The sequence below is a fragment of the Lontra canadensis genome, unplaced genomic scaffold (genome assembly GCF_010015895.1).
Source record: "Lontra canadensis isolate GAN:19392208 unplaced genomic scaffold, GSC_riverotter_1.0 scaffold11, whole genome shotgun sequence".
NCBI classification, from domain to species: Eukaryota; Metazoa; Chordata; class Mammalia; order Carnivora; family Mustelidae; genus Lontra; species Lontra canadensis.
The window spans coordinates 16,884,741-16,911,126 of NW_022631005.1; the positions used below are offsets into that span (position 1 = coordinate 16,884,741).

The 26,386-nt window shown below is 37.8% G+C and overlaps 1 protein-coding gene across 2 annotated transcripts in view; it reads right to left on the minus strand.

Moving 5' to 3' along the window:
• Window positions 1–26,386, minus strand: part of ARHGAP15 (Rho GTPase activating protein 15) — a 597,249-nt gene that overhangs the window by 492,431 nt on the left and 78,432 nt on the right. For both annotated transcript variants that reach the window (XM_032856130.1, XM_032856131.1), the window contains exons 4-5: window positions 14,378–14,439; window positions 2,918–3,005 (exon numbers count right to left, since the gene is read on the minus strand). In XM_032856130.1, the coding sequence (XP_032712021.1) occupies window positions 2,918–3,005; window positions 14,378–14,439 (150 nt within the window). The remainder of the gene's footprint in view (window positions 1–2,917; window positions 3,006–14,377; window positions 14,440–26,386) is intronic.

Genomic DNA, 26,386 nt, shown 5'->3' on the forward strand with positions numbered 1-26,386 from the left:
TGTGACGTGCTGTGTTAAATGCGAAAGTCAGAGAGTAGCAGCCAGTGGAAGAGGCTGAGGGCCCCAGGAAAGCATCTATGGTCATGCAAGAGATACCATCTAGAGTCCCAGATGGAGGTGATGGCTTCACATTCAGAACTATTCAGTGCTTAGACCCAACACTTATGCTGCTTATGGATACATAGTTCTCTTTATGGAGATCATATATGCTGGTATTCCTTGAATCAACATGTTTTTCTCTTCTACACGTGTCTGCATCAGTTCAAGGACAAAATTAATATGCTGTAAAAATACGTTATAATTCTCTCATGCCCTGTATTAGATATTATAGACTATATTTATTTATTTGATAGAGTATATCAGACCATAATATTAATTTAACACTACTACTTATTTTTTCTTTTATTAACTAATTTCATTCTCTATTGATTCTCTTGGCAGATATCAGTATCCCCATTTTACAGATGAGGATTCTGAAGCTCAAAGAAGTTGAATGACTTTGTCAGGTCCTAAGCAGCAAAACTGGAAGGAAGTCCCCTGTGGTTGAACTTCAAAGCCCTGCTCCTAGCTACTTTGCTGCTTTGTCTTACCACTGCATTAACATTCAAAGATCATTCCTATAAAGATTAAAATGCCATTTACTCTTTAAACCACATTCTGTACTACTCAGTTTCTACTGACCCCTTGGAGGAAAGGACAGACTTCTTCCCAGAAGCACAATGAACAATACCAAGACATGTGTAAGGGGGTGCAAGGGAAATTCAGAAACTTGAGCATAAATCTCTTTCAAAATAAAACCACAGCATCTTTAATCAAGGCCTGGCAATCATCGTATCGTTTCTCTGAGACTGGAATTGGTAAATGTGGGCTATCCCACTAGGCCTTTAATACTTGGTTAGAAATGTATCCAAGAAGTTGACGAGCACGACAATTCATGCAGTACAAACATGAATCTGTAATTCTCTTCCCCATTACCACAAAACACAGTTAGTTCCTGCCCTGAATTCACTTTGAAGATGAGTGCCTGGGAGAAACCATAAGAGCATTGAAAACGGGGCCAGAAGTAATAAATAGGGACTGCCAAAAAACATTAACGAATTTCTTCTAAAAGTAAAATCTATTGTCAATTTACAACTCTGAAGTTTGAACTGGAGGCAAGCAATTAGTGGGCTGACTTGAAAGGTTTGCCTATGATCTAGGAAAGAGCTTTCTCTCACCTGTATAAAATTAAACAGCTGATAATTATATCTCCTGGTCCTGGGACGAGGAGATTAAAATAATAAAATAAAAATAAAGCAAATGCTTTAATTTGGAATCTAATCTCTCCCATTCTCCCAGAACATTCACATAAACGCTGCTCCAGTGGAATTCTTCTTCTCACCCAGCAGGAGGAAGATCATCTCAGCAGCCAAACTGGCCAGGCAAGTGACTTTTCCTCCCCTTCCAGACTCCCCTTTTAGAACTCATTCAAAGGGAAGACAAAGGACCCCTGATTGGATGGGGGTTGTTTTGTGCCTGGCCCTTAGGGGTAGGTACTTTATTGTTCTTAAAAAGATTTTCCCAACCTTACTGTAGCCCCCAAATAAAAACAAAACAAAAGGCTAGAACAAATTTCTGAGGCAGTTTAAATTAAAAATACAAAGGATTGAGATGTATTTTTAATTTATTTATAATTAGTTTACAGATTGGACAGCATGAGACTCCACAATCAGCAAGCCACTTGGGGATAAAGACTATTGCAATTATCAGGAACAAGCCAAACCCTACCTTTTGTTCTTCTATTTAAAAACAAACAAACAAACATCTCCTAGCAAATGATTTTCTATTTCCTATTTAAAGAGGATTACATAGCAAACAGGACTAGTGGCTGGAAAGCAAAGAACTTTCCGTCGTTTTATTACCTGCCAAATACAAATTAGTTCATTGTGGTTAACTCCTGCCAGGCGACCCCTTTCCCTGCTGCCCATCAGGCCTATGGGGTATGGCAGGTTGGTTCCTGCCGGCGTCCTTCCTAATCAGGATGCTGTCAGACATGCTGCCTGCCCACTGTCTCCTTCATGGCGTGGCAGCTCTGGGGCCTGAGCAGCAAGGTTTTGAGCTTGAGGTGCCCCAGTAACTAGCTCGGAATGGCTCTTACTTTCTGTCACTGTCAAATCTCTGTGGGCTTACGTGAGGCCCTCCTCCAGGTACGACAGAGAAACCCTACAAATTTCACTTAACGTAATAATACAGGATACAGAAATTGTATTAGCTCCATTAGACGGAGTCAGAAATATTCAGAAAGGTTAGCTGGTTATAGAGAATTTCGCAGTTAGACTAAGATAAAAAATCACTTGGTTAACTTAGAGTGTTTCCTCATTGGTAACACCCTATATTAAGGTGCCATTTATAAACAGTTTATTATTATTTATTAATGTATGAAGCACTTTATAGCATGCTAGATAACAACTTAAATTCATGTATTAAAGATGCACGTACATGGTTTAATAGGATTTACGTCTTATAATATTCTTTAAAACAGCTTCCCATAGTCTCATCTGTTAAGCATTTATTACTAATGCATTTTATAACATACTTTATAATACATTATTTGGGCAAGTAGCTGCATTTAGCGATCATTTCATAAATAAGAATAAAGCATTTATAAATGGCACCTTAATTTAAAGTGTTACCTTCACATTACTAGATAGCTGCTCACCATTCGTCTCATTCTGTGATTATTCTCCAAATGCACCACTTAATAAAACAGACACTAAGTTCTATTTTCCCTTCATCTGATTAAAAGTTTATTGAGTCATTTCCTCCATCTGCTTTCAGTCATTGGTAGCTTGGAGGCTTTAGTGTGATTTCTGATGAAACCAAACTTTTAATTCAATAATAGTTCTGTGAAGATAAGAGTAGAAACAGAACTACCTACCGTGTTAGACAGAGCCTGCTGCTTAGATTCTTTGTAAAATTCAAGTTTCCGGCTAGAAAGAACAATCCAGGAAGTAGACCAGTTTTTCCTTAGGAAAAAAAAAAAAAAAAGAAACAAAACAAAACAAAAAGCGTTATCACTTGAAGAAATCATTCATAGATATTGTATCAGCAACATTTGGAATGAGTAGAGACTGTATTTTTAACTAGTCTTCATTAATCTTTTCTTTATTAAAATCTATAGGTGGTATGGAATTTGGGGAATGATAAAGACTTTCTGTAATTTTTAAAAATCATGGCATTTATAGTAAACATTTCTCATTTGGAGAAATGTTTACTATAAACATTCACAAACCCTTTTTCAAGTTCTAAAACTCCAATTTTTGTGTATCCATGTCCCTGACTTCAGAGTCTGTTTCCACGGAAAGCCAAAAATAGCAAAGTAAAAACAGAAATCAGAATCCCTCCCTTCATTGTTACTTCTTTTCATTGTTCCAGTATATTTCAGAATCTGAAAAACTAACCAGCTAATGTGTCATTGCCTAGTTAAAAAAAAAATTATATATATATATATATATATGTATATACATATATATATATATATATATATATTTAGAGAAAGAGCAAAGGGAGAGGGAGAGAGAATTGTGAGCAGGCTGCATGGCCAGTGAGGACCCCTACTTGGGGCTGGATCTTAGGACCCTGAGATCACGACCTGAGCCAAAATCAACAGTTGGCACTTAAACAACTGAGACACCTAGGCAGCCCCCCAATATTTTTTTAAATGTTGAACCTCACTAGAAATCAAAGAAATGCAAATAAAAACAGTGAAATGATTTTTCCCTCTTTGCCAATGTAATTGGCAGGAATTAGCAGAAATAATACCAAGGGTTACTGAAAGGGTGTAGAAATGGATTCTCCCATACAATTTTGGTGGGAGAGTACACGAACACATCTTTCTGAAGTGAATTTGGCAATATGCTTTAAAAAAAAAAATCTTTTAAAATGTGCTTGTCTTTTGACTAAACAAGTCCATTCCTATGAATTTAAGTTTATCCTAAAGTAGTCATCTCACAAGTTGTTAACGCTGTGGGCATAAGAATGAAGTGCACCATTATTTCTTAATTGTGCATCTAAAATATATCTTAAAAGAGTCATTGTATACATTGCATGTAATAAATTCCTATAATGACATAATAAACCCTATGTTATAAAAGAATATTGATATGGGAAGATTTTAATAAAGACCGTAATACATTATGTAGTTCATCTACATAATACAATATGTAGTTCATCCTGTTCATTTGTCTAAGAAGTAATTTTTGTATATATCACCTCTATCTCTCTCCCTATCTAAAAACAGTCCTCAAAATGACAAAAAGCATTTCAGGCTTACAGAAGTACTCCTGAGTGCCTAGCACAGAGGAGGTACAACATACATATTCACTGAGTCAATGACTGAACTCTAGGCATGGGGAAAAAGAGCTGGGTGTAACAATAGTTAAATCAGGTGATAAAAAAATCACAGCTTTTTATTTTCCTTTCTATTTCTTGGTGTTTATCAAGTATACTGAATTGAATATGTATTACTTAAGCAATTATACATGTATATTTGTGTGGAGGCACCGGGGTGGCTCAATAATTAAGCATCTGCCTTTGGCTCAGGTCATGATCCCAGGTCCTGGGATCCAGTCCTCCATGAGGCTCCCTGCTCAGCAGGAAGTCCACTTCTCCCTCTACCACTCTCTCTGTTTGTATTCCCTCTCTCACTGTCTCTCTCTGTCAAATAAATAAAAAAATAAATCTTAAAAAAAAAAAGAATGCCCTTTTGTAAGTCGCAAAACATTAAAGAGATTAATATACTCAAGTTTCTATCCATTATATCAAACTGCTGCAGTTGGCTTTGGTTTAACAGTCCAAAATAACCGGATAATTCATCTTATAAAAGTAGTAGAAAAAGAAATTTACAGAAAGACTTTATTCAGGTCACTAAAATCTTACACAAAAATATGTTTAAAATGACCATTGAAGATCTCTGTGTAGTTATTTCCACTTGCTTCTTAGAATTTTGGGGTTTGGTTGAAGGGACAGTTTTGATTCAGTAAAGTTAATATTTACAACAAGATTAGATTGTTCTTACATGCCTGAAGTTTCTTAACCATGAGCCACTGTCTTAAAAAAAAAAAAAAAAAACCAACATGATAAACAGAAACAAAACAAACAATATGTATATTCCAACATACAAATATGAACATTATGTTCTTGGACCCAATTGTCTTCTAATGAAGAGTCATTTTTTCTATCAAACAATGAAAAAGGTGGAAAAACAACAACACAGAAAGCCACATAGACCTTTCCCCTCTTTTCCCCTAGAGCCCACTTCTTTTAGGCACCAGGAGCAGCAAAATGAATCAGAGCAACCATAGCCTTGTCTCTATGCAGGTCATAATATTAGCTGACAGCAAATAGAGAAAAGAAAAACATTGGAAGGACTGCTGGTCTACACCCCTTGTTTTGACAGTATGTGATCAGGGAATATGGAACACCCTCGGACTGATGGAACCCATATTTAACCTGCCTGTTATATTTCCCACTATATTTTTCATCTCCTGGCAGGGAGATACTATACCTTATTTGCTTCTAGTCTATAGCAAGCCCTGGATAAATGGCTCTGATTTGAATCTGTTTCAGATGTTGATCATTTACAGAACGTATTGGCATTACTCTTCCCTTCCCTAAACTTGGAAATGGAACTGCTTAGAAATGAAGTTGCATGAAATTCAATTATCTCACGGTTCTTTGTTAGAACTTTGAGCTGCTATGAAATGTTCCCTCGTAGGTGAATGTGATAAACAAGTCAAAGAGGGGAAGACCTGCAGGTCTCAGAACCTTAGTAACATGAATCGCTCTGACACTCTATCTACCTGCAGTGCTATTTCATTTTGAATTTATAAATTACAACATCTCTATGGTGTTAGAATAAAAGTGAAGATTTTCCAATTTGCTTAAAACAATTTTATTTCAAAAGGAAGAAATACAGCTATCAACTTTTTAGATGTTCTAATTTCATTTCAGTTCTTTCCATTCCTTTCAAAAATAAAGATTAACATAAATTATTTTGAGTACCTACGAAAGTTTAATTGTCTAGTAGAAGTTTAGGTCCAGGGTGCCTGGTGGATCAGTTGGTTAAGTGGCTGCCTTCTGCCCAGGTCATGATCCTAGGGTCCTGGGATGGAGCCCTGCATCAGGTTCCCTGCTCAGCAGGGATTCTGCCCCTCTTTCTCTCCCTCTGCTTCTCCCCCACCCCACCCTCCGCTCATGTGCTTGCTCTCTCTCTCTCTCTCTCTCTCAAATAAATAAATAAATAAATAAATTTTAATTTTATTTATTTTTTATTTTTTTAATACACATTTGATAAATATATATATTTTATATTTTTTATATTTATTTAGAAAATAAATTATTATTTTCTTTAAAGAAGGTGAACTTTAGGTCCACAAGAAAGATAATGAAGATATTAATATGTCCATTTACTAACATGGAAAATGAGGTTCTCAGAGTTTAGGTAACTTACTTCAGGCCAGTCAGATTTGGAGTCAAACCCAGTTTCTCTAACTCTGAAGCCTATAATCTGGTCACTAATTTATGCTGTCTTTTTTAAAGAATTAAGCATTACTATATTGGTTTAGGAGATTGTCAATGTCAGATTTCACCATGGTTTTAGTTGAAATGCTCACACTATAAAAGCCAGTGTGTATAGTCTGTGACAAGGTAGAAGCCGTGTAGGTTTCCATATAAACTACTTTACCTGATGTTAATTGGAAGGACAGAGCAAAGGCTCACCACTTCCAAACTCTCCACTTCCCTTAGAAGTTGCACTGATTTAAAGGAATCACGCAAAGCACCATTCAACTCTTCAGAAGAAGCTGAAAGCGGGGGGTGCTCCTAATGATGCTACCTCGGTCTCTTTTCTGTTGGGGAATTATTCTGGTCTGTGATGAACCAACTCATCTGCAGTCAGTGAAGATCATACAACCAGGAAGGGAGTCAAAAGCTTATTGTCTAAGAGTGGCTGAGAATTCACTAATGGGAACAACTTTTAACCTATGACTTACGTCGAAACCTGACTCTGGGAATGATGTACTCTGGGCATTTGACCACTTGCATCACAGTATCTGTCTTGTTCATTCCGCATCCGCTGGGTTTGGTTTGTGCTCCCTCTAGTTCTCAAGATATCAGTGGAAGAGCTTGGTCACCTTGTTACCGTAACTCAGGAGCCTCTTGGATGACATTGTCAGCTCTGGAGAGAGCTGTGAAAAGGGTCAATTGGCAAGGTTTTGCCCTGACTCAAACCTTTAACACTTTCTCTCTGCAACTGAATCCTTATAGATGACTGCTGTCAGGTATATTGAGAGACAACTCAGGAAGTGAGTTACTCCTGCAAACTTTAAGGGCTTAGACAGAACAGGTGGGTCTCACAGTTTCTGATAAGACTTCTAAAATATACCCTTCAAGGATAAAGCCGTTTTCAGAAAGGAGAGAAAGTCTTACTCCCCTATTTCCTTCAAAGATATGAACATCATCACAAACCTCTTTGAGCTTTTCCACTTGCGAGAACAGTGTCTGACATTTAGTAGGTGTTCATTAAAGGTTTTTGAGCAAAAGAATATATGGACTCTCAAATTTCATGTCACATCTCTAGATTTTTCCTGCTCTGTGTTTGCTACTCAGTAACAAGCACTACAAAAGCACAAATCTCCTGTATTTCTCTTCTCTCTTCCTCAGTTCCCTAGGGGTTTAATATGTCATTCTTAGCGTTAAAAAAAAACAAAAAAACTATCTATTGCTTCTGGTTTAGTGTATTTTCTTCTAACTTATAATTCTACTGGAAAAACCTGAACTTCTTCCTGAGGTCTTTCTGACCTCTTAGATGTGTGTCAGTGAGAGGAGCTATTGTGTATGCCTTGGTCCCCACTCTGTGCTGGCAATTACACCTGGCATTTTGGCTTTGTTAAGTAATTGAAACGCAAAGTCAGTCACCAGTAGCTATTGAACATCTACCACAGAACAATCAAAATTCCAAGGACTGAATATATAAAGTCAAATAAAAAGACCTCACTGAATTTCCATTTAACCCACGGGGACACAGGCAAGAAGCATGGAAGCACATGGCACTGGGAGGTGGGTTTGAGACCTCATATTACAGACAAGCAAACTGAAACTTAGTGAGTCTACATCCTACCCAAGGGCATAGAACTCACAAATATGGGAGTCAAGACAAATCTCCCGGACCCTAAAGACCACATTCACGCCCGTGTATCCATTGTCTTCAGAGCAGGGGTCATGCTGCTCTCCCTGAGTCATTTTGGGCATGTCTACACAGAGCCTCATCATAGGCTCTGAGAAAGGAAGATAAAGAACTTTTGTCAAACAAGCACTTAAATGTCTTTCTTCTTGGAGCTGGGACACTTCTTAGCCTGGCTTGGAATGTTGCAGGCTCATCCCTACCTTCCCACGATGGCGAGCAGGTGAATTTATCCATTGATGGGAGCCAATGAATGAATGTTTCACCAACTCATCGTCAAAACTGTATTGACATTTTTTTTTCTATTTTTCCACACAGAGGGGAAAAAACACAAATTATTGGATAGATTTAGGGCTAAGGAAGACACATAGGTCAGGAAATATTCAACCTCAGTAAGTCAGAGGTGTTAGGAATAGGTAGACAGTCTCCCCACAAATTGATAGGTAACAGTCAGGTGAGGGATTGATATTGATACTAGTGATTTAATGCGGGGAACAGATTTCCACTCAAGAAATGCAAGTATTTATCTTATTTTTCTTTTGACAAAACACAAAAACAAGTCACACTGAAGGTGGGAAAAGGTGCTTACTGCAATTAGAGGGGGAAGAACTAAATTTGAATGACAACTATTTATATGTATGCAATTGGTGGGACATTGTATTCAAGTGAGACACTTCACAAAACTTTCCTAAAACAAATCCTCAGTTGTGGAGGTGGGAGGTGGGAGGTGGGAATTGGGGAAATCCCCCCAAACCCAAAAAAACACAGCCATCAGCCAGGCAGAAAACTCTTTGCATTCTACAAAATGGACACCAGGTGGCAGCACATAATAACAGCAACTTTGTAACTGCTTCTCTGAAGACCGCTTGATGGAAAACAGTTCTTAAAATATTCATTACCATTATAAGCATTTGTTAGCTTGAGCTCAGGTTTCACACATTCACTTGTTTTATAACCTACACCCACCTCTCCTATGCTTCCTTTAAGTAATGATGGGTGGCCAACCCAAAGTCAGAGGAAAATACAGATGAGACAACTTCATAAATTTCAGACTGTCTTGGGCCACCTGCCTTTGTTATCGGACTTGATCACACTGGACTTGACATGATTCCCACAGCAGTGGGAGTGAAAGTGATTTACTCTAGTAAATCCTGACTGATTGTGCGTAAAATCCTTTGGTCACTGTTAAGTGTTCTGACTCATTCTCAAACTGGTGGGTTAGGAAATTATTTCTTCTCTCTCATACTCTGAGTCTCTTGTAAATTACCACTGCTAAAAGTGGGCCGAAGAGACCCTGAGGTATAAATATACACATCTCTGTCAGTATTGCAAGAAATGTAAAATCTTGGTACATCCGAAGAGCTATTAGATGTTGGGAATTATAACAGAGCATATGTTGGAAATCCTAAGACTAAAGCAAACTTTTACAATGTAGCTTCTGTATTCTGTACTATCCAAATCTTCCCTCCAGTCCTCACTACTGAGCAAAAAAGGAGAGAAAGACAATTCAGCCTGGGAGAATATATTGGGTTCCTGAGCAGAAAGTGCTAAAGAAAAAAATAGTTCACATTAGCAGGGTACTTTGGCATCATGTTCTGACGGAAGTCTCTTCTGAGAAATAGCTGTTCAAAAAAGAAAGGGAGGAAGGAAGGAAGGAAGAAAGGACAGATGAAATTCAGAAAAGAAAAACAAGAGTCTCATACTTCCAGGCTCTGGGGTGAAAATGGGCGCTAGTAGACATAAACACTCTACTACCCTCACTCCTTTTCTTCCCGTACTCCTTTTCTGCTCATCTTTTCACCCCCAAGTACTTTTCATGCCCCCAAAGAGTAGAGCAGAGGGATAGCTAGATGTGATCAGATGTACATAGCCACCAGTGAGATAATAAAGGGACAGGCATGAAGTGAAAGTGACAGGCGTGGATGGAGACATAGTGTCCACGCCATCACCTTTTGTAAATGAAAGTCCTGAAAATATCTTCTCACTGGGGTCTCACAGAGCTTCGGAGGGGCCTGGGCTGCCTCCTTTTGGAGATGGAAGTCCCAAAATGAAGGAATTCCTAAACTAAAACATAGAAAAATAAAACGTATTTTCAATGTTAATAATTAAAAAAATTAAAGATGAGTGCTGAATGTATTCAACTTCCAATCTCATCTGTGTATCACGTGGTAATTTATAGAACGCCATTTCAAGACAAAGCTAAACTTATGGCCCTTTATGTAAGATATAGCACATGAGTTCTTCCTTCTACCCACTCTTGTTCATATTCAGAGAGAGAGGTCCAACTCTTCTCAGAGAGAAAGAAAAATATATAAATGAGGAAGGCTAAACAAAAAGGAAAAGGTGGGGAAGGAAGGAAGGAAAATAAAAACACAAGGCATGGTGGGGATAAGCTTTCGTGGATTTTTGAATAGAAAACTTTATAGAGAGTCATAAAATAATGTTTTCTAAGTGATAATTGAAGCCCTTGGTACTGTAAATGGTATGAAATAACAGGGCAGTTTTTGTGTCCTGGCCCTAAGAATCTTTTAGCAAGAGAGGAAAAACTAACTTACTGCAAACAGAGGACTGGGCTAAAATCGGGTACTAAGTATACATACAATAAGGTTTGGGAGAAAAGAGGCTAATACCAGCGATCAATTTTCTTCATTTGTAAAACTGAAAGTGAAATAATAATATAGCCTACCTTAGAGTATCATTTCAGTATTACCGGTGAAGCATTTAACTAAGTACTTGACAGAATAAGCATTTAGTAATAGTGCTTATTAACTCATTAAAATGTATAACAGATATAAAGTACCTTGATAAGTGGGCAAAAGGCAATCAAAAGACATTTATATTAGAAATGCAAAGCATAGCAACAATGGTATACTATTTAATATTTTCTAAATTTTCTAGGGAATAAAAACGACACAATTTTTCAAGGTTATGATTAAACTGACCCTTTTGTTACTAGCTACAAAAACATACCAACTCTTTGGACAAGCAATATGGCAATACATAACATTTAAAAAATGCTTATGTGATTTAATCAAGTATTCCAGGCTTAGCATTTATCTTCAAAAAATAAAAGAAACATTGACAAACAATAGGAGTTTTGCTACTGTTATAACTATTTTAGTATAAATATATTTAGCATAAATATATTTAGCATAAGACTGGAATCAATTTAAAATTCAAACAAAAGAGGAGTGTAGCAATGGTTTGGTATATTAGTGTCATCCAGCCAGTGGGATATTACATGTTATTAAACATGGTGACTATAGCTACAGCATTAAGTGTTTATTTAAAAAATAATAATAAATAAAGAGTAAAATTACGGAACAATATGGACCAAAGTTAAAGGTTTTTGGTCACTGAGGACTTTCATCAGCAAGATAAATAGACAATGAGATACTTGAAAAAGATATTTACAAAGTCCAAAGTTGATGAGGTATTACTACCTCTATGACATTAGGAGTTCTTTCAAAAATAAAGTGAGAAGTTTAATAGAAAGTCGTCGAAGTTGACACCTAGGCGATTCTCAGAATGCAAAACCTGACCAACTCTAAGTGGCTGAAGTCATGCTCCGCTGAAATGTCAATGAGAGGAATAAAAATAAATGCAACCATCGACTTGCAAAACTGAGAGTTATATAATGCTATGTGATGAGATGATGGCAGGACAAGCTCCCTTCTGCTTTGCAGGAGTGTGAACTCGTGTGCTCACTCATTCAGGAGGAAGTTTGGCTGCAGGACTCAGTGGATTTATAAATGTCTATCTTACCACCAAGCAATCCTTCACTCCTGGATATATGTCCCAGAGTACAATACCTAATGGCTATGTAAGGAGAGATATATGTGTGGCTTTATCTCAGTGTTGTTTGGGGGAAATGGAAAAAGTTAGGGACAAATAGGGGTCCACTGCTCAGAGATTAGGTAAAATTTGGTATATGTACCCAATGGCAAAATGGGCCCAGTTGGAAGAAGTGAACTCATTTTAAATATATAGATACTGACCCATGTCCAAACACTAACACTGAATAAAAGTAATAAGAAACAGAGTGAAGTTTATAACACAAAAAGGCGTCTGGAATTTAGGACACATTCACATACTCAACAACTACACACTATTTGCTAGAATGCCACACGTATAACCACATCAGCATATGGACAGTGAATTTGATGAACGTTAACAGTCTACAGGGCACTAAAGTGAGGACTGGAGACTGTGGATAAAATAAAACCAGCTAAGGGTCTCACGCAGAATGACGATAATACAAAGCCAAACACTGAGCAGTAAAATCGACCCAATTCTGTCCCTGATGTTAAAAAAAAAATAGTAAAATGTATATAGCTTTAAATGAAAAAATCTGAAAGAATGCATAATTGTATGCAAACTGATTGAAATAATAGTGAAATGCAGTACAAACTAATGTTTATATGAATTTAAGCTCGAGCACAAAAATGATTTGCAAACTGATTAAAGTAACAACAAATGAAACAAATACAAAATGATATACACACTGACTGAAACTGCCTAAAAATGTGTTCATGCGAGTTCGTTGGGGAAAGAGCCTTGCTCTGCTCCTCTGCTTTTTCTTGACACCAACCTCTAGGAAAAGATTTTATAAAGATGGTTTCTGGGCAAAACAGCTATGAAACCCTTTTGGTGGGGCATCATCTTTATTTTCTGGAATTCCTTTCAGTATCTCCTCCTCTTCGACGCATGAGGCTTGAGGCTAACACCACAGCTCTCACCTCCTCTCTCCTACCAAGCCTCAATAAACGCCGAAGTGGTAACTTATATAAACAAGTCCTTGGGTCCTTTCCTGTCCCTCTTTAGACTTTATGAGAATGTAACTTGTAAGGTAAGAGAGGGTCTTATTCTCTTGGGAAAAGTCATTGTTGCATCCTCAATACTACTCCCTTCAGTTGGTATAATTGAGAATGAGGTCCAAGGGAAAGGGGACACTAGACTGGCTTAGCCAAAGTCAAAAAATTATCCTGTCGCCATTTCAAAGTCCGACTCCTTAAACCAGATTATCCACTGACATGGGGGACCAGTCCTGTCTCTCCTGGACCCTTCCAGGGAGTGTGGCTGCAGAGTAACTATGCAGAACCAGTGTAGAAGAGGGTTCAAAGCCCTGTTTATTATCCCAGAATAAAACCCAATAAAAGCCAAAAATAGAGCTTGTTCTTTAAAATTGAAATAGCTCAGGAGAATTATGGATGATGTTTTCTCCAGTTTTACTTCCTTTAAATAAAAATATACATACTCCGTTATAGGCAGCAAACAAAAGCATACTTTATGGTCTATTGTTGGCCAGAGTGCCATTCCAGTAATGAATTGCATTATACAATTAACAAGTGTCCCATTGTGTAGCTAATTAGTACTTTCATCCTTTATGGTTTTAACTGTTAATAATACAGTCATAAGTAAATGCCTTGTCTCCTGATTTGAGCACCTTCTACATATCTTTGTAGCTTATATATCACCTAGCACAAAGCTAAGTACATAATAGTATGTATTCGAGAAATAGGAAACATTCTAAAATGGAAATGATTATTTCTAAAGAACCCATCCATAGAGAATGTCTAGCATCTTTCTCTACCTTTCTATCAAGCTCATTTTCTCCTTCGAGGTTTTTCCCTGGTGCTGTTGCACGGGAATTCTTATTTTCTTTTTCTAATTTCTCTTACCAACTCTGTGTCAATTTCACTTCCAAATGTGGCAATATTCAACTTTTTACCTGAAGGATGATTTTATTTTCCTTTGATTTTTCTCAAGTGATTTTTATCTGAGCAAGAAATGTATTTCAAATCCCCCAATCTTCAAAAATTATGCTCCCAGTGTATTGTAGGGGGGAGATTTTTATATATTGCAAAATGATTAATCAAGACCTGTTATCTTATCTATTGGCATACTTTTTAAGATTTCAGGTTCCAGGAGGACAAGAAGCACCTCATTTAATATTATGTGCAAAAATATAGAATGTAGTGCTTTATTGGAAAACTGTGATTATATTAAAAATAATGTTGAGCATAGTAATAACAGAGGGAAATATACTAGTCTTGTACCATAGGGCCTTCCTTTCTATACAACAGCAGTGACACAAGTGGAGGAGATGGAGAACTATCATAGTTATGTAAAAGTGAATGGAGGAAGATTTATTACCTTAGTTTCTTTCCACCATCCGCAATTTTAGCTTTCTGCAGATAACCTTCTTTTTCAACCATCTGCAAAAAGAATGCATACATTAAAATGATGACAAACCCTTATGCATTATTATTTTGAATGAACCTATGCTTTCCAACAGTCACTGCAGTGATGGAAGTTTCCAGTCATGGAAGCTCATTAATAATGCATATATAGCTTATGGGAAGTGCCTGCAAGATCAAAGTCATTACAAGCCGTTAAATATTACAAAGAGTAATGTGAATGATTTCTTAGATGGTGATACACCTTTACTCACTTTTCCTCCTGGGCATTGAAGTCACTTGTGTACAAAAGTGATTAAAAATGGCAAAACAAAAACAGATTTAATGTCTTCCTTAATTTTACTGATCATCTTCAGAAAAGTTCTTTGTCCTTTCTAATCCTCACCACCTCATGCATCTGCTGAGGCCACGAAGTGGAAAGAATTCAGTAGAACGAAGTATCTGAGCCAGCTGAACCATGAAAGGGCATTTAAAACAGTGACATTTCATGCATTTTGTTCAGGCACCAAGAAACACTGTAGCAGGACTGTTCCATTATCCTCTTCCATAATGCGGGTTTGCTTTCTTTCCTCTTTGTATGCATTGGCTTTCGTTGCAAATACAGCTGCAAGTTTCTTAAAGGAGATTCAACAACTTGTGATAACTTCACAGAGGTTTTTGTGGAGTTCTAGGCTAAATAAATGTACAATGCGAATTGTGATGCGTTGACTCCCAGCGAAGTCTTTGGTAGGTGTTTTCATTTCTGAGCACCCTATCGCCACTTTCCCGTCTTTTCCACATAACTATCTCTCAAGTCCTTACCCTGTGTTCCATCTTTTCACTATAGATGAATTGCCCTCAATCTTACACCCTACCTTAACTGCTAAAAGCTTTTAGAAGTCACCTGCTTAAGGTCAAAGGACCACATTCCCTCAATTCTACCCTGTACGTTTCCCTCCAACTAATACTCCACTCCACCATGTCCCCATTCCAGAACTCCCAAATACATTAAACCTACTTTAAAATTTAATTTGTCTGTCTATTGTTAGAGGGTCCTTCCAAGATTCCTCTGTAATCTCTTCTAGGTGCCCCTGTCACAGATCCTCATTTTCACTATCATAGCACTTATCGGGTCGTATTATAATTGTCCATTTACAGTAGTGCCCCCTTATCCGCAGAGGATACCAAGACCCCAAGACTCCCAGTGGATGCCCAAAACCTTGGATAGTACCGAACCATATATATATATACACTATGTTCTTTCCTATATATACATACCTGAGATAAAGTTTAATTTATAAATTAGACATAGTAAGAGATTAAAAACTGTAGCTAATAATAAACTGAAGTAATTATTATAACAATATACTATAATAAAGGTTAGGTGAATGTGGTCTTTATCTCTCAAAATATCTTGTTGCAGTATGCTCACCCTTCTTCTTGTGAGGATGTGAGATGATAAAATGCCTATAGGAGGAGATGAAGTGAGGTGAATAATGTAGACCTTGTGACATAGTGTTAAGCTACTATTGACCTTCCAACGATATGTTGGAAGGAGGATCGTCTGCTCCTGGAATGCTGTGGACCATAGGTAACTGAAATCATGGAAAGTGAAATCGTAGATGAGGGGACTACTGTATGTGGCTCTACCTGCACCTGTGCCGTGATTGTACCTTTTAGACCCTGATTCCCAGCACCTTCAGTACTTGCTGACACCAATAAACACAATTATAAATATTGTTGAAACAAATTAGGAGAGGCATGAGTGACCATTTTAAAGTTTTTAAAAATCTTTATAGAATATGGAAAAAGCCAAAAAGTCCATCTGTCTATGAAAAGTGAAGGGAAGAGATGGTGGGGATGAATGAGTTTTCCCAAAACCACTAAAATTTTAACAATTAATGAATTGGCTATTTACAAGACTCTGATGTGGGTGAGATCTTTTCTGGCTTGTTCATTATTACATTCCTAATACATAGCACAGTATTTGCCTTTTAAAATCTACTTAATGAATACATTTTTAATAAATAATGATGAAGATATTAATAATGATTCCTAGCAAAGTATTTCACATATCTACATTTCTGGAAAATTATTTTTCAGCATATTATCTACAGTCTACAAGAGTCTACAGAGGTCTTTTGGATAATTTTTAGAATCATGATGTTCAATGATATATTTTTGTACTTGGATACATCTATTTGTTTTTCCCACCTTTTATTCTATGTATGTTGTCTTCCTCTTCTTTTTTTTCTTTTTCCCAGTGGCAGAAAATTTTGTTTGTCTACCCCCTAAAACCTCTATAATAAGTTCAGTGTTTAACTCTGGGCATCACTGGTGTCTACAAATGTTTGGAAGAAAGATGTTTTCAGTAGCAGTTAGCATCACAGAGATGGTCCCTTTCTTTAGTAATGTATATTGAGAAATTTTGTTGTGTAACCATAGACGAAATTTATTGTTTTATTAAAGCGTTCTCCCAATGACAATAAAATAGTTACCAAATTCTGAATTTTCTACTAAAAAGCTACAAACTTCTCAACCCATCATAAAAATCGATGCGTAAGTTCTCAACCAAGAGTATTGCCTTCTTCCCCCCAAAAAAACTCACTAAAAGACTACTGGGTGGACATGTAGAGCCCAGAATGTATTATTGATGTACATTTATTTAAAAAGGGAAGAGAAATGCAAAAGCAAAAATCTAATACTCTTTCAGGGAGAGACAAATACAAGCAAGCTTGAGATACATACTTAAAAATTCTCTCTCCTCGAATCTATAAGAAATGTTTCTCCAGACGTGCCTGGACCTTTTCAGGATATTGAGATTAAGGCCAGGGGCTGGATTTCTCATGTTAAGATGCTATTGTCATAGACAATAAAATCAGCACAGTTGTGTCTGCTCATTGTGACATCATTGTTATCAAACAGGCTGAGCCAGTTCCCATGGTCTTGGGTCAATCCATTAAAGTTTCCAGCTATGGACACAGAGAGGCCCCAGAAAAAGGAAAAAGGTGAGTAGCAAGTTAGTTTTCTTCTCCTATGTCATCTTCCAAAGTCCAAGCTGCCTCTCAGGTCATTAGAAGTAGTTAATAGTCCTGGGATTATGCACCCTTACTACACTTACAACTACCATATATGTATTTACATATCTACACCTACTGACATGTAGTTACATACATGTACAATCACCACGTATGTGTTCCCATTTCTGGGATCAGGTGTTCATTTCTCTCAATTGCCTCTTCTATACTTCATGTATCCTCATTCACTCTTTCAACATATTTTCATCTAGTAATATCCCCTGACCCTTAAATACCAGCTGCTCTGCTCACAATGGAACTGCAAAGATTAATAGGACCTTTTTAATCTTCTGGGGGCTTATGTGCTTTTGAGCGTACATACAAAATACTTGTGTTCTTCTCTTTTGAGGACTGTATACCGTAGTCCCCTCTAGTCATCTCAGTGACTCAGACCAGCTTCTGCGCTGGAAAAGAAAATTCTAACCAGTCTCCCTACACTGAAAGCACAGCATTATTTTAAGTCCCCTGCTGGCAAGCAACAGTTCCATGAGGTAGATTTAATTACTTTATTATTTCTTGTCATAATGCTTTGAAATAACTCACCATGTTTCAGACACTAGAAATCAGTTATTCTGGAAGGCTCATAAGAGCTGAAAGAAGTATTAAAACAAGCAGAAGATTGCTATGTATTTTGTTTGTAGATTCATATATGGCTCCATATTAATTATTCTAATTATTTATTCCTTCTCTATGTTAATCCCATCATTTGAAGGGATGATAATCTTTAAACTACAGTTGAGTATGCTGGTCATCTAAGGCTCAGATACTCTTATCTCTAGTAACTTAGAAAATTATGTGTAGCTTTATGTCTAACTTTAGGATAATGTATGCCAAGTTTCAGGCCAACTTAAAGTTCTTTAAAGTACAGGAACTCCCTGAACTTTGTATACTTAAGAAGTGTCAACCAATCTTTAGATGCTGAATCTGGCTTCTTGAGCTATTTGTCCAATGTCCCTTAGAAGCCCTATTTAATGTTAAGTGGAAGGGAAGATCAGCAATTTGTCCAGATTGGATGCCAGCCAGTCTGCTAACATTGAAGAAGTACTCAGCAGACACAACTGTGCTGAGATATAGATGAGAAGAATGAATGGCAGTGGGATACCCAGATAGCACCTGTTTATCAACCTAAGTTGGAGGCTATAGACAAGGCGGGAGTGCAGAAGACAACCTTTGATTAATGGTAACAATTGTGGAAGAAAGACCAGCCTGTAACCGTAAGTACAGACACCGCAATTTATTATGTGAAGACTTCATGTTGTTCTCAGATAAAAGAAGTAGAATCAAAAAGAACAGGCTTTCATCTACACCAATCCACCACAAGAATTCTGTTAAAATGTATCTTTGTGAATAGAAATGAACTGAATCGAAGACTTCCCCCAGATTTTGATGAGAAGGGATTGACCTTATTTATTTTTTTTTTTTGAGAAGGGATTGACTTTCAACACCAGAATCACAAAGCCCTATGCTTCACAATACTTGTTCTGTTGATATATTTAAAGTTATTGTTTTTTTACTCTTTGTTCTGATTCTGTATTCATGGGCAACGCTCTGACTCCTAATTCAGCTTCTGAGGTCCTTTGATGTACAACATGGGTGACTTAAGTAGTCAGAATATCTCCCATTATAAATTTACAAATCAGAGTTGTTTATATATCAGCCTCTTATAAATTCAGTTACTATGAGATAGTTCCAAGAGATCCTGACCACTGAGAAATGAAATCTTTCTAGATCCACAAAGCGGAGGCAGGTGCCACCCCTAAACTGGCGTTAGCTTTTTAACGTAGCTCCCCTGTGAAACTTTCTGTATGACTGACTGCCCTTCTTCTCTAGTACTCTGCATCATCTCTCTATAAGTACATCCCTGAGGCCATCATTTTCAAACAGATGTAGCATTTAATCATTTTCCTATTTATTTATTTATTTTTTTAAAAGATTTTATTTATTTATTTGACAGAAAGAGATCACAAGTAGGCAGAGACACAGGCAGAGAGAGAGGGGGGGAAGCAGACTCCCCGCTGAGCAGAGAGCCCGATGCAGGGCTCGATCCCAGGACCCTGGGATCATGACCTGAGCCGAAGGCAGAGGCTTTAACCCACTGAGCCACCCAGGCACCCCAATTTTCCTATTTAATAGTAAGGTACCTGCTATATTTTTTTCTGAACTTTTTAAAGATCACAATACTCTGTTGATAATCTTGCTTGTTTGGTTGATTTCTACTAAAAATCACACGTCTGGTTATATCATTTTACCTACCCCCAGATGCTGCTTCTCTTTTTTCTTCAATCTCTTTTTTATTCTCCACTATTCACAGAAGTAGATATTTCTTCTTTTATTGGTTTTATTTTTTTATCTTTTTAAATTACATTTATTTAAAGTGTACATGATGTTTTGATATACATAGTGAAATGATTATTACTCCAGTCAAGTTAATTAACATATCCATCTCCTCACATAGTTACTTTTTCAAATATTTCTTGCAGTGAGAGCACCTGAGATCTACTCCCTTAGCAAATTTCTAGGATACACTGTAATATTAGTAACTATAATCACCATGCTATATATATATTCATCCTAAATATCTCCATTGGCTTTCCTTCTTGTGACATTGTCTTCAGGTTGGACCACTCTCTTCTGTGGGATTCATTGCCTACATTTTTCTTCTCAGTCTCCAGTGATTTCTATACTGGCTGTAACTTTATTGCAACAACAGATCAACTGACCATGTTTATGGACTTGGAGTGGACACAATCCATTAAGAAGGGAAACGAAAGCAGAGGGGGCAAAATCACCTTAAAAATCCAGCTTATCTGTACATTGTATATAAAGCACTAATTTAAAAATAATTAGATGCTTAATTTTAGAGCTACTTTACATATAGCTCAAGAATGAAATATGGTGTTTGGCCTAACATAAGAACATAATTTACTGTGTGTGTACTTTTCAAGCATGGTAAACCAAAATTCAAGTTGGATACAGTGCCTACATGAAAAGGAGAGCAGAAGAAAAGTGAAGGAAAATGATTCTCTGTCGTACACGAGCGGGGTCTGGAAAAAACAACTAAACCTTCTCAGAGAGGCTGGTCTTGATTTCAGGTCTCAGAGTTAGGCATGGTTTGCCCATCGTAACTTATTTACGCCCATTAGTATATATGTTGTGCAAGGCTTGCAGGGACATTCTGCCCTTCCCGCTTTCTCGGAGAATGAGAGAACATGTTGGGCTTTGGGGTTCTGCTGAATGTCTTGAACCGTTTTTCAAATGCTGGGTTTGGCAAAGCACATGTTATGTGTTGCCAAGTGCTTTTCCCCATCATTTTAAACCCCTATGTATTTCAAGGGAAATTTTACCCACATGTCTCTGATTTATTTACCCCTAACTCATCAAAATGTCATCTTGAAACAGCTGCTATTGGATGTTTAAGAACTCCCGTGGCTTTTTCCCTGAGCCTTTCATCTTGTAACCAGCGTGTTTCATTTGGCCTCCACCAAACAAGTCCAGGTTCTGTTTGGGAAACCGGCTGATGAGGGGACTTCCCTGTGTCTCAAGAGTTTTCTTCAGCCTTCTGCAGGCTTTTCTTATATCCCACCTCTCCTTGCTCATCCTCAGTTTCTTTCTTCTTCCCTAAGTTATATTTCTTTGTATCTTTGATTTAAATATGTTGCTCTTTCTTTGCCTGTCGTTGGAATTCAGAAAGGAATGGCCTTCCCAGTTCCTGTCTGGGCAATTTATTAGTGTAATTCAATTGTTTCCTTATAACCTAATTTTGTTCTAGGCAGTAAGGAAGAAAGCATTGCTCAATGTTAATAGCCTTTGTTGTTGTTGGTGTGTGTGTGTTCTTTTTCTCTACTTTAGACTTAAATGAAATTCAAATGTGGATGGGAGATGTTTCTGTAACCTGTTTCTGTCTTTTAATGGTTTGTAATCTCCTTACCATCACCTCAAGACCCTTCATCATCTGAGCACTGCCTCCGTCTCCCTGCACCCCCAACCCATATCCCTTGTTCACTACTTTCAAGTCTAGTATGGCAGTCTTGTAGTTTTTTGTTGTTTGTTTGTTTTTAAAGATTTTATTTACTTATTTGAGGGAGAGGGCACAGACGGAGAGTGAGAGGTGAGAGGGAGAAGCAGGTTCCCCCCTGAGCAGGGAGCCAGACGCAGACTGATCCCAGATGCCTGGGATCATGACCTGAACTGAAGGCAGACGCTCAACTGACTGAGCCACCCAGGTGACTGAGAAAGTCTTGCAGTTTTTTTAAAAAAATGGACTAATTTTGTTCTCACCTCCAGGTCCTTACATTTGCTTTCCCTCCTATTCACGACCTCTTCAAGTTCTTTGCTTGACAAACTGTGTGTCCGGCAATCTCAATTTAAATGCCCCTTTCAAAGATTGCTTTTAAGACTCCTTAATCCAGGCTAGGTCAGCCCTTCTTCATGGGAAATTATTTTTCTGCTGCCACAGCATGTTTTGTAATTTGCATTTAAAGAATGATGCCTTCCTTTATTTGTTTAATACTACTCTTCATTCCTAGGTTGAAGGAATGAAAGCTCCTCAAGAAAGGGACATGACTATCTAGTATGTCATTGCGTACCACAAACTTAGCATAGCGCCTAGCACAAGGATAGCCTCAGTAAATACAGAAATTAATAAAGACACTTCTGTTGGATGAAAGGAAGGGCACAGGAAACAACAACCAGGAGATGGTTTCTATTAGAGTTATTAAATTATATAACTTATTATTAACACACTACCAACTTGAAGGTCTGGGAGGATGTTATTTCAGAAAACCTAATTTTATCTTACTAAAGTCAAATATTGAATGTATGAAGAGCTTTTGGAAATTTTGTTTGATTTTTTTTTAACTATTTAAGGAAAGCACAGCCTGATCAATAAAATTATTCCCCCAAAGTGGCTGTCCTTTGTTTTAAAATAAGAAAACACTGTATGCTTACAATGTCTTTCATCCTCAAAGCCCTCAAAAGTATTAATTAATCCACAAAATGATATCTGGCTCCAAAAGGTAGAATCTGAGACTTAAGGTTTATCTGCAAAAGCCTGCTTTGCCCCCAAGCCATGGCAACTTCCTGAGCTCTGTCCTACAAATCCTCCTAGCTCAGGAGGCAGCAGATGATTCTCTAAAACCTGCCACAGGCTTTTGACTCCTGCAGGGTTATCCATAGACTGTCTCAGACTCTTTTGATAAAAATAAAGATGATAAAAATTTAGCATGTTATAAACACAGTTATTTTTGTGGAGCATTTCTTTCAGGGAAAAAGGGAAAGTGCCCTGAAAATAATTAGGTATCATGAACAGTTAGAACATGAAATACATAAGATTGGGAAACAAACGCATATTAGTATATTTGACGTTTTGTGTGTAAAATCTTTGCTGCATTACAGCACTTGTTAAGCACCCATACGGATTCTCAGAAAATAATTTAGATCTCTTGCATTGATAGCATATGGATCTGTATACCATGTGGCATGAATGACGTCACCTGTCAGTGAACTGGGTGGTCTCTGCCATGAGATTTTAGACTCCAGCTAGAAATGTGTTTTTGCCAGTATTCAAAACAAATGCATTATGCTTCTTTTTAACCATGTTGATCATAATCTACTTCATTAAGGGGAGCACTGAGAGGTGAAGCCTGGCTACCGGAGAGTGATAGCATCTATTGGCGCACCAACCGTGGCAGATTCCACTTTTGTAAAGTGAATCATTTTTTTCTCCAAGGGGTTAGATCTAATGAGATACTTTTGCCAGTTATGCTTAAAGCCAAGGCTTCTCATGATTTCTAGAAAATATTCAGGGGAGTTCTGAAATAAAGGAAATGAGATTTATATAGCAAAAAGTGTTGGATATAAATAAACTCAAAAATCCATATGGTAAAAATAATGAGTAATAACTCCAACTTAAAGAATTTTATTATTTTCTAAAATGTTTTAATGTATACTAGTGCTTCTATAGTAGCTCACCCCGGTTGGTACTGCTAAGGGAAACTATTGTGAGACCCTCTGGCTGACTCCAGAAGCAATAGTGGGAAGGAAGGGGAGTAGTAGAGATGAAAATAAGGAACATACCAGATTTGTGGGAACAAATATGTGCACCTAGGTAAAACTAATACAAGGTTAGATTAGTCAGATACAAAGAAAACTTCATGGGTTTTGGAAAAGAATTCAAGTCTTGGTGTGAATGGTAATGGATAACAAAAAGTTAATCAAGGGGGTGCCTAGGTAGCTCAGTTGGTTAGGCAACTGACTCTTGATTCAGGCTGAGGTCATTATCTCGATGTCATGAGATCAAGCCACGTGTCAGGCTCTGAGCTCGGCATGGAACTTGCTTGTAATTCTTTCTCTCCCCCTGTCCTTCTCCACCCAGCCCAGCAGGTTTCAGAGAATTTTTCTCATAGAGAACCTCTACAAATAGCAGGCATATATTTATTAACATCTAAAACAACAATATGATTTTTTTTAAAGATTTTATTTATTTATTTGACAGAGAGAGATCACAAGTAGGCAGAGACACAGGCAGAGAGAGAGAGGGGGACGCAGACTCCCCGCTGAGCAGAGAGCCCAATGCGGGACTCGATCCCAGGACCCCGAGATCATGACCTGAGCCGAAGGCAGCGGCTTAACCCACTGAGCCACCCAGGCGCCCAACAATATGATTTTAATACACCTTTCATATCTTATTATTATATCAGTTGACAAACATGTCTTTTCTGAGCAAGCCCTATTGTCGAAAGCAATGTAAGAAGAAGTATGGTGTAATAAAGGAAATATAGGTCATGACCCTCTAACTTCTAAGCATTTACAGGGTAACCATGGAACAAGTATATTACCCATAAACTGAGGGTAAAAAATACAAAAGAGTGCCGAGATGAAGTAACTAATGGTCACAGAAAATCCAAGCACTCTGAGGGTAAGAGCCACGTCTTAATCATGTTACCATTCCTAGCTTGAGGGTGTATATTTGGGAGTACATAATAAATGGGTAAATCAGGGACTATGAGAGACATCTAGAGATTTAATGTCACAGAGAATAAGAAGGTACTGAGTGCTTTGACAAGGAAAAACGAAGTAATGAAGGTACAGTTTCCAGAAGACCAGTGTGGAATTGCTGAGCAGCATCAGTGGGAGGAGCTCGGTGGAGTCCAGGGGCGGGCTGGGAGCTGCCATCAGAAGCATTTGAAGGCCTGGGCAAGGATGTCCATTTAACCACAAAGAAAAACGTGGGCACCACACCCATAGCAGACAAACTGCTTTGGAAAATGGTGACTTGCTTGATGGGCCGTAGGTAAAATAGAGGATCCAAGAAAGTGCTTTCGAAGCCTGGATACACGCTTGTTACTCATAAAGAGAAGCTTGATGGAAAAGGAAATCAGTTTGGGAACAAGGTGATGATGGGTTCAATCTGGGAGAATTCACTTCTGCGATGATGAGGAGACACAGAAGGAAAAATGACTGGCTAGCACTTCAAGAGATAGGATGAGATAATGCAGAGAAAGTACACAAGTATAGATCTGTGTGCTACAAACTTGCAAGTAAAAACAAAAGCCATTACTTGTTCCATTTGTACATTAATTTAACATACATTTACTGAGTTCTTACCATGTTCTAACAAGTGTTAGAGTCGTGGGAATGGATTTATGAATGTAGGAGACGGTACCCATGTTCTCACAGAACATTCTAATGAAATAACAAACAAAAATAAATTGTATTACGCCCAATGGTTGTGAGTTCCATGGGGAAACTTGAACTGGGGTATGAGAAAAGGAGTCTCCTTGGAAATGGTGTGTTTTCTTATTTGTTTATTTGTTTCTAGGGAAATTAGAAAAGACCTATCTTAAAAGGTGATATTTGAGCAGAGGGTCAAAGTAAGTGAAAGAATGAGTCTTACAAGTTTCTGGGCACAAAATGAATTATTTTGTACCAGACAGAGGAAGGCAGGTGTAATGGCCCTGTAAGAGAAGTAAGGAGGTCAGCTTGGCTGGAGCAGAATGAACCAGGAGGAGAAGGGAAAGGTGAGGCCAGGGAGATAGCTGACACCTGTAAGGATCTGCTAAGGTGAGCCCTGCATGCATGTCAGCCTTTACCCTCAGAGCTCCTGGAGGCCAGAGAGGAATTTGAATCAAGGAGTGACATGACCTAACTTACACTTTTACAAGATCCTTCTGGCTGTTGTTTTGCAAATAAAAAGTAGAAGGTGAGGGTGAAAGCAGCACATCAGTTGGAGGCCATTGCAGTAAATCAGGTGAGAGATGACACAGCATAAAGATAGTGAGAAGGGAAAGGATTTTGGATGTATTCTGAAGACAGAGCAAATAGCTTAGCAGATGTTTAAGTTGTGAGAAAAATAGAGGCAGCAAAGATGATTTTAAGAGTTTTTCTTTTTTTTTTTTTGTAAGATTTTATTTATTTGTCAGAGATAGAGAGAAAGAGAGAGAGAATGCACAAGCAGGGAGAGAAGCAGGCAGAGAGAGAAGCTGGCTCGCTGCTGAGCAGGGAGTTGGATGTGGGACTCGGTCCCCGGAACCTGGGATCATGACCAGAGCCGAAGGCAGATGCTTAACTGAAGGAGCCACTCAGGCATTCCAAGATGACTTTAAGAGTTTTGAATGAAGAACCTGAAAGAATGGAATTAGCATCTAGTGAAATGGAGAAGATTGAAAGAAGCAAGTTTGGGAGGAAATCATGATCAGTTTGGGATATGTTAAGTTTGAAATATATGTTACACATAGAATTGAATATGCCAAAACATACAACAACAGCTTTTAGAGAAGTGGTGCATGCTGGAGAAGTGGTTAGTGTAACACAATGCATAAAACCAGAGCACTGAATGATACTCTGTGGGGAATAAATATAAAGACAAGAAAAGTTAAGTTGAGCTACAAAATGAAGATGAACCAGCAAAG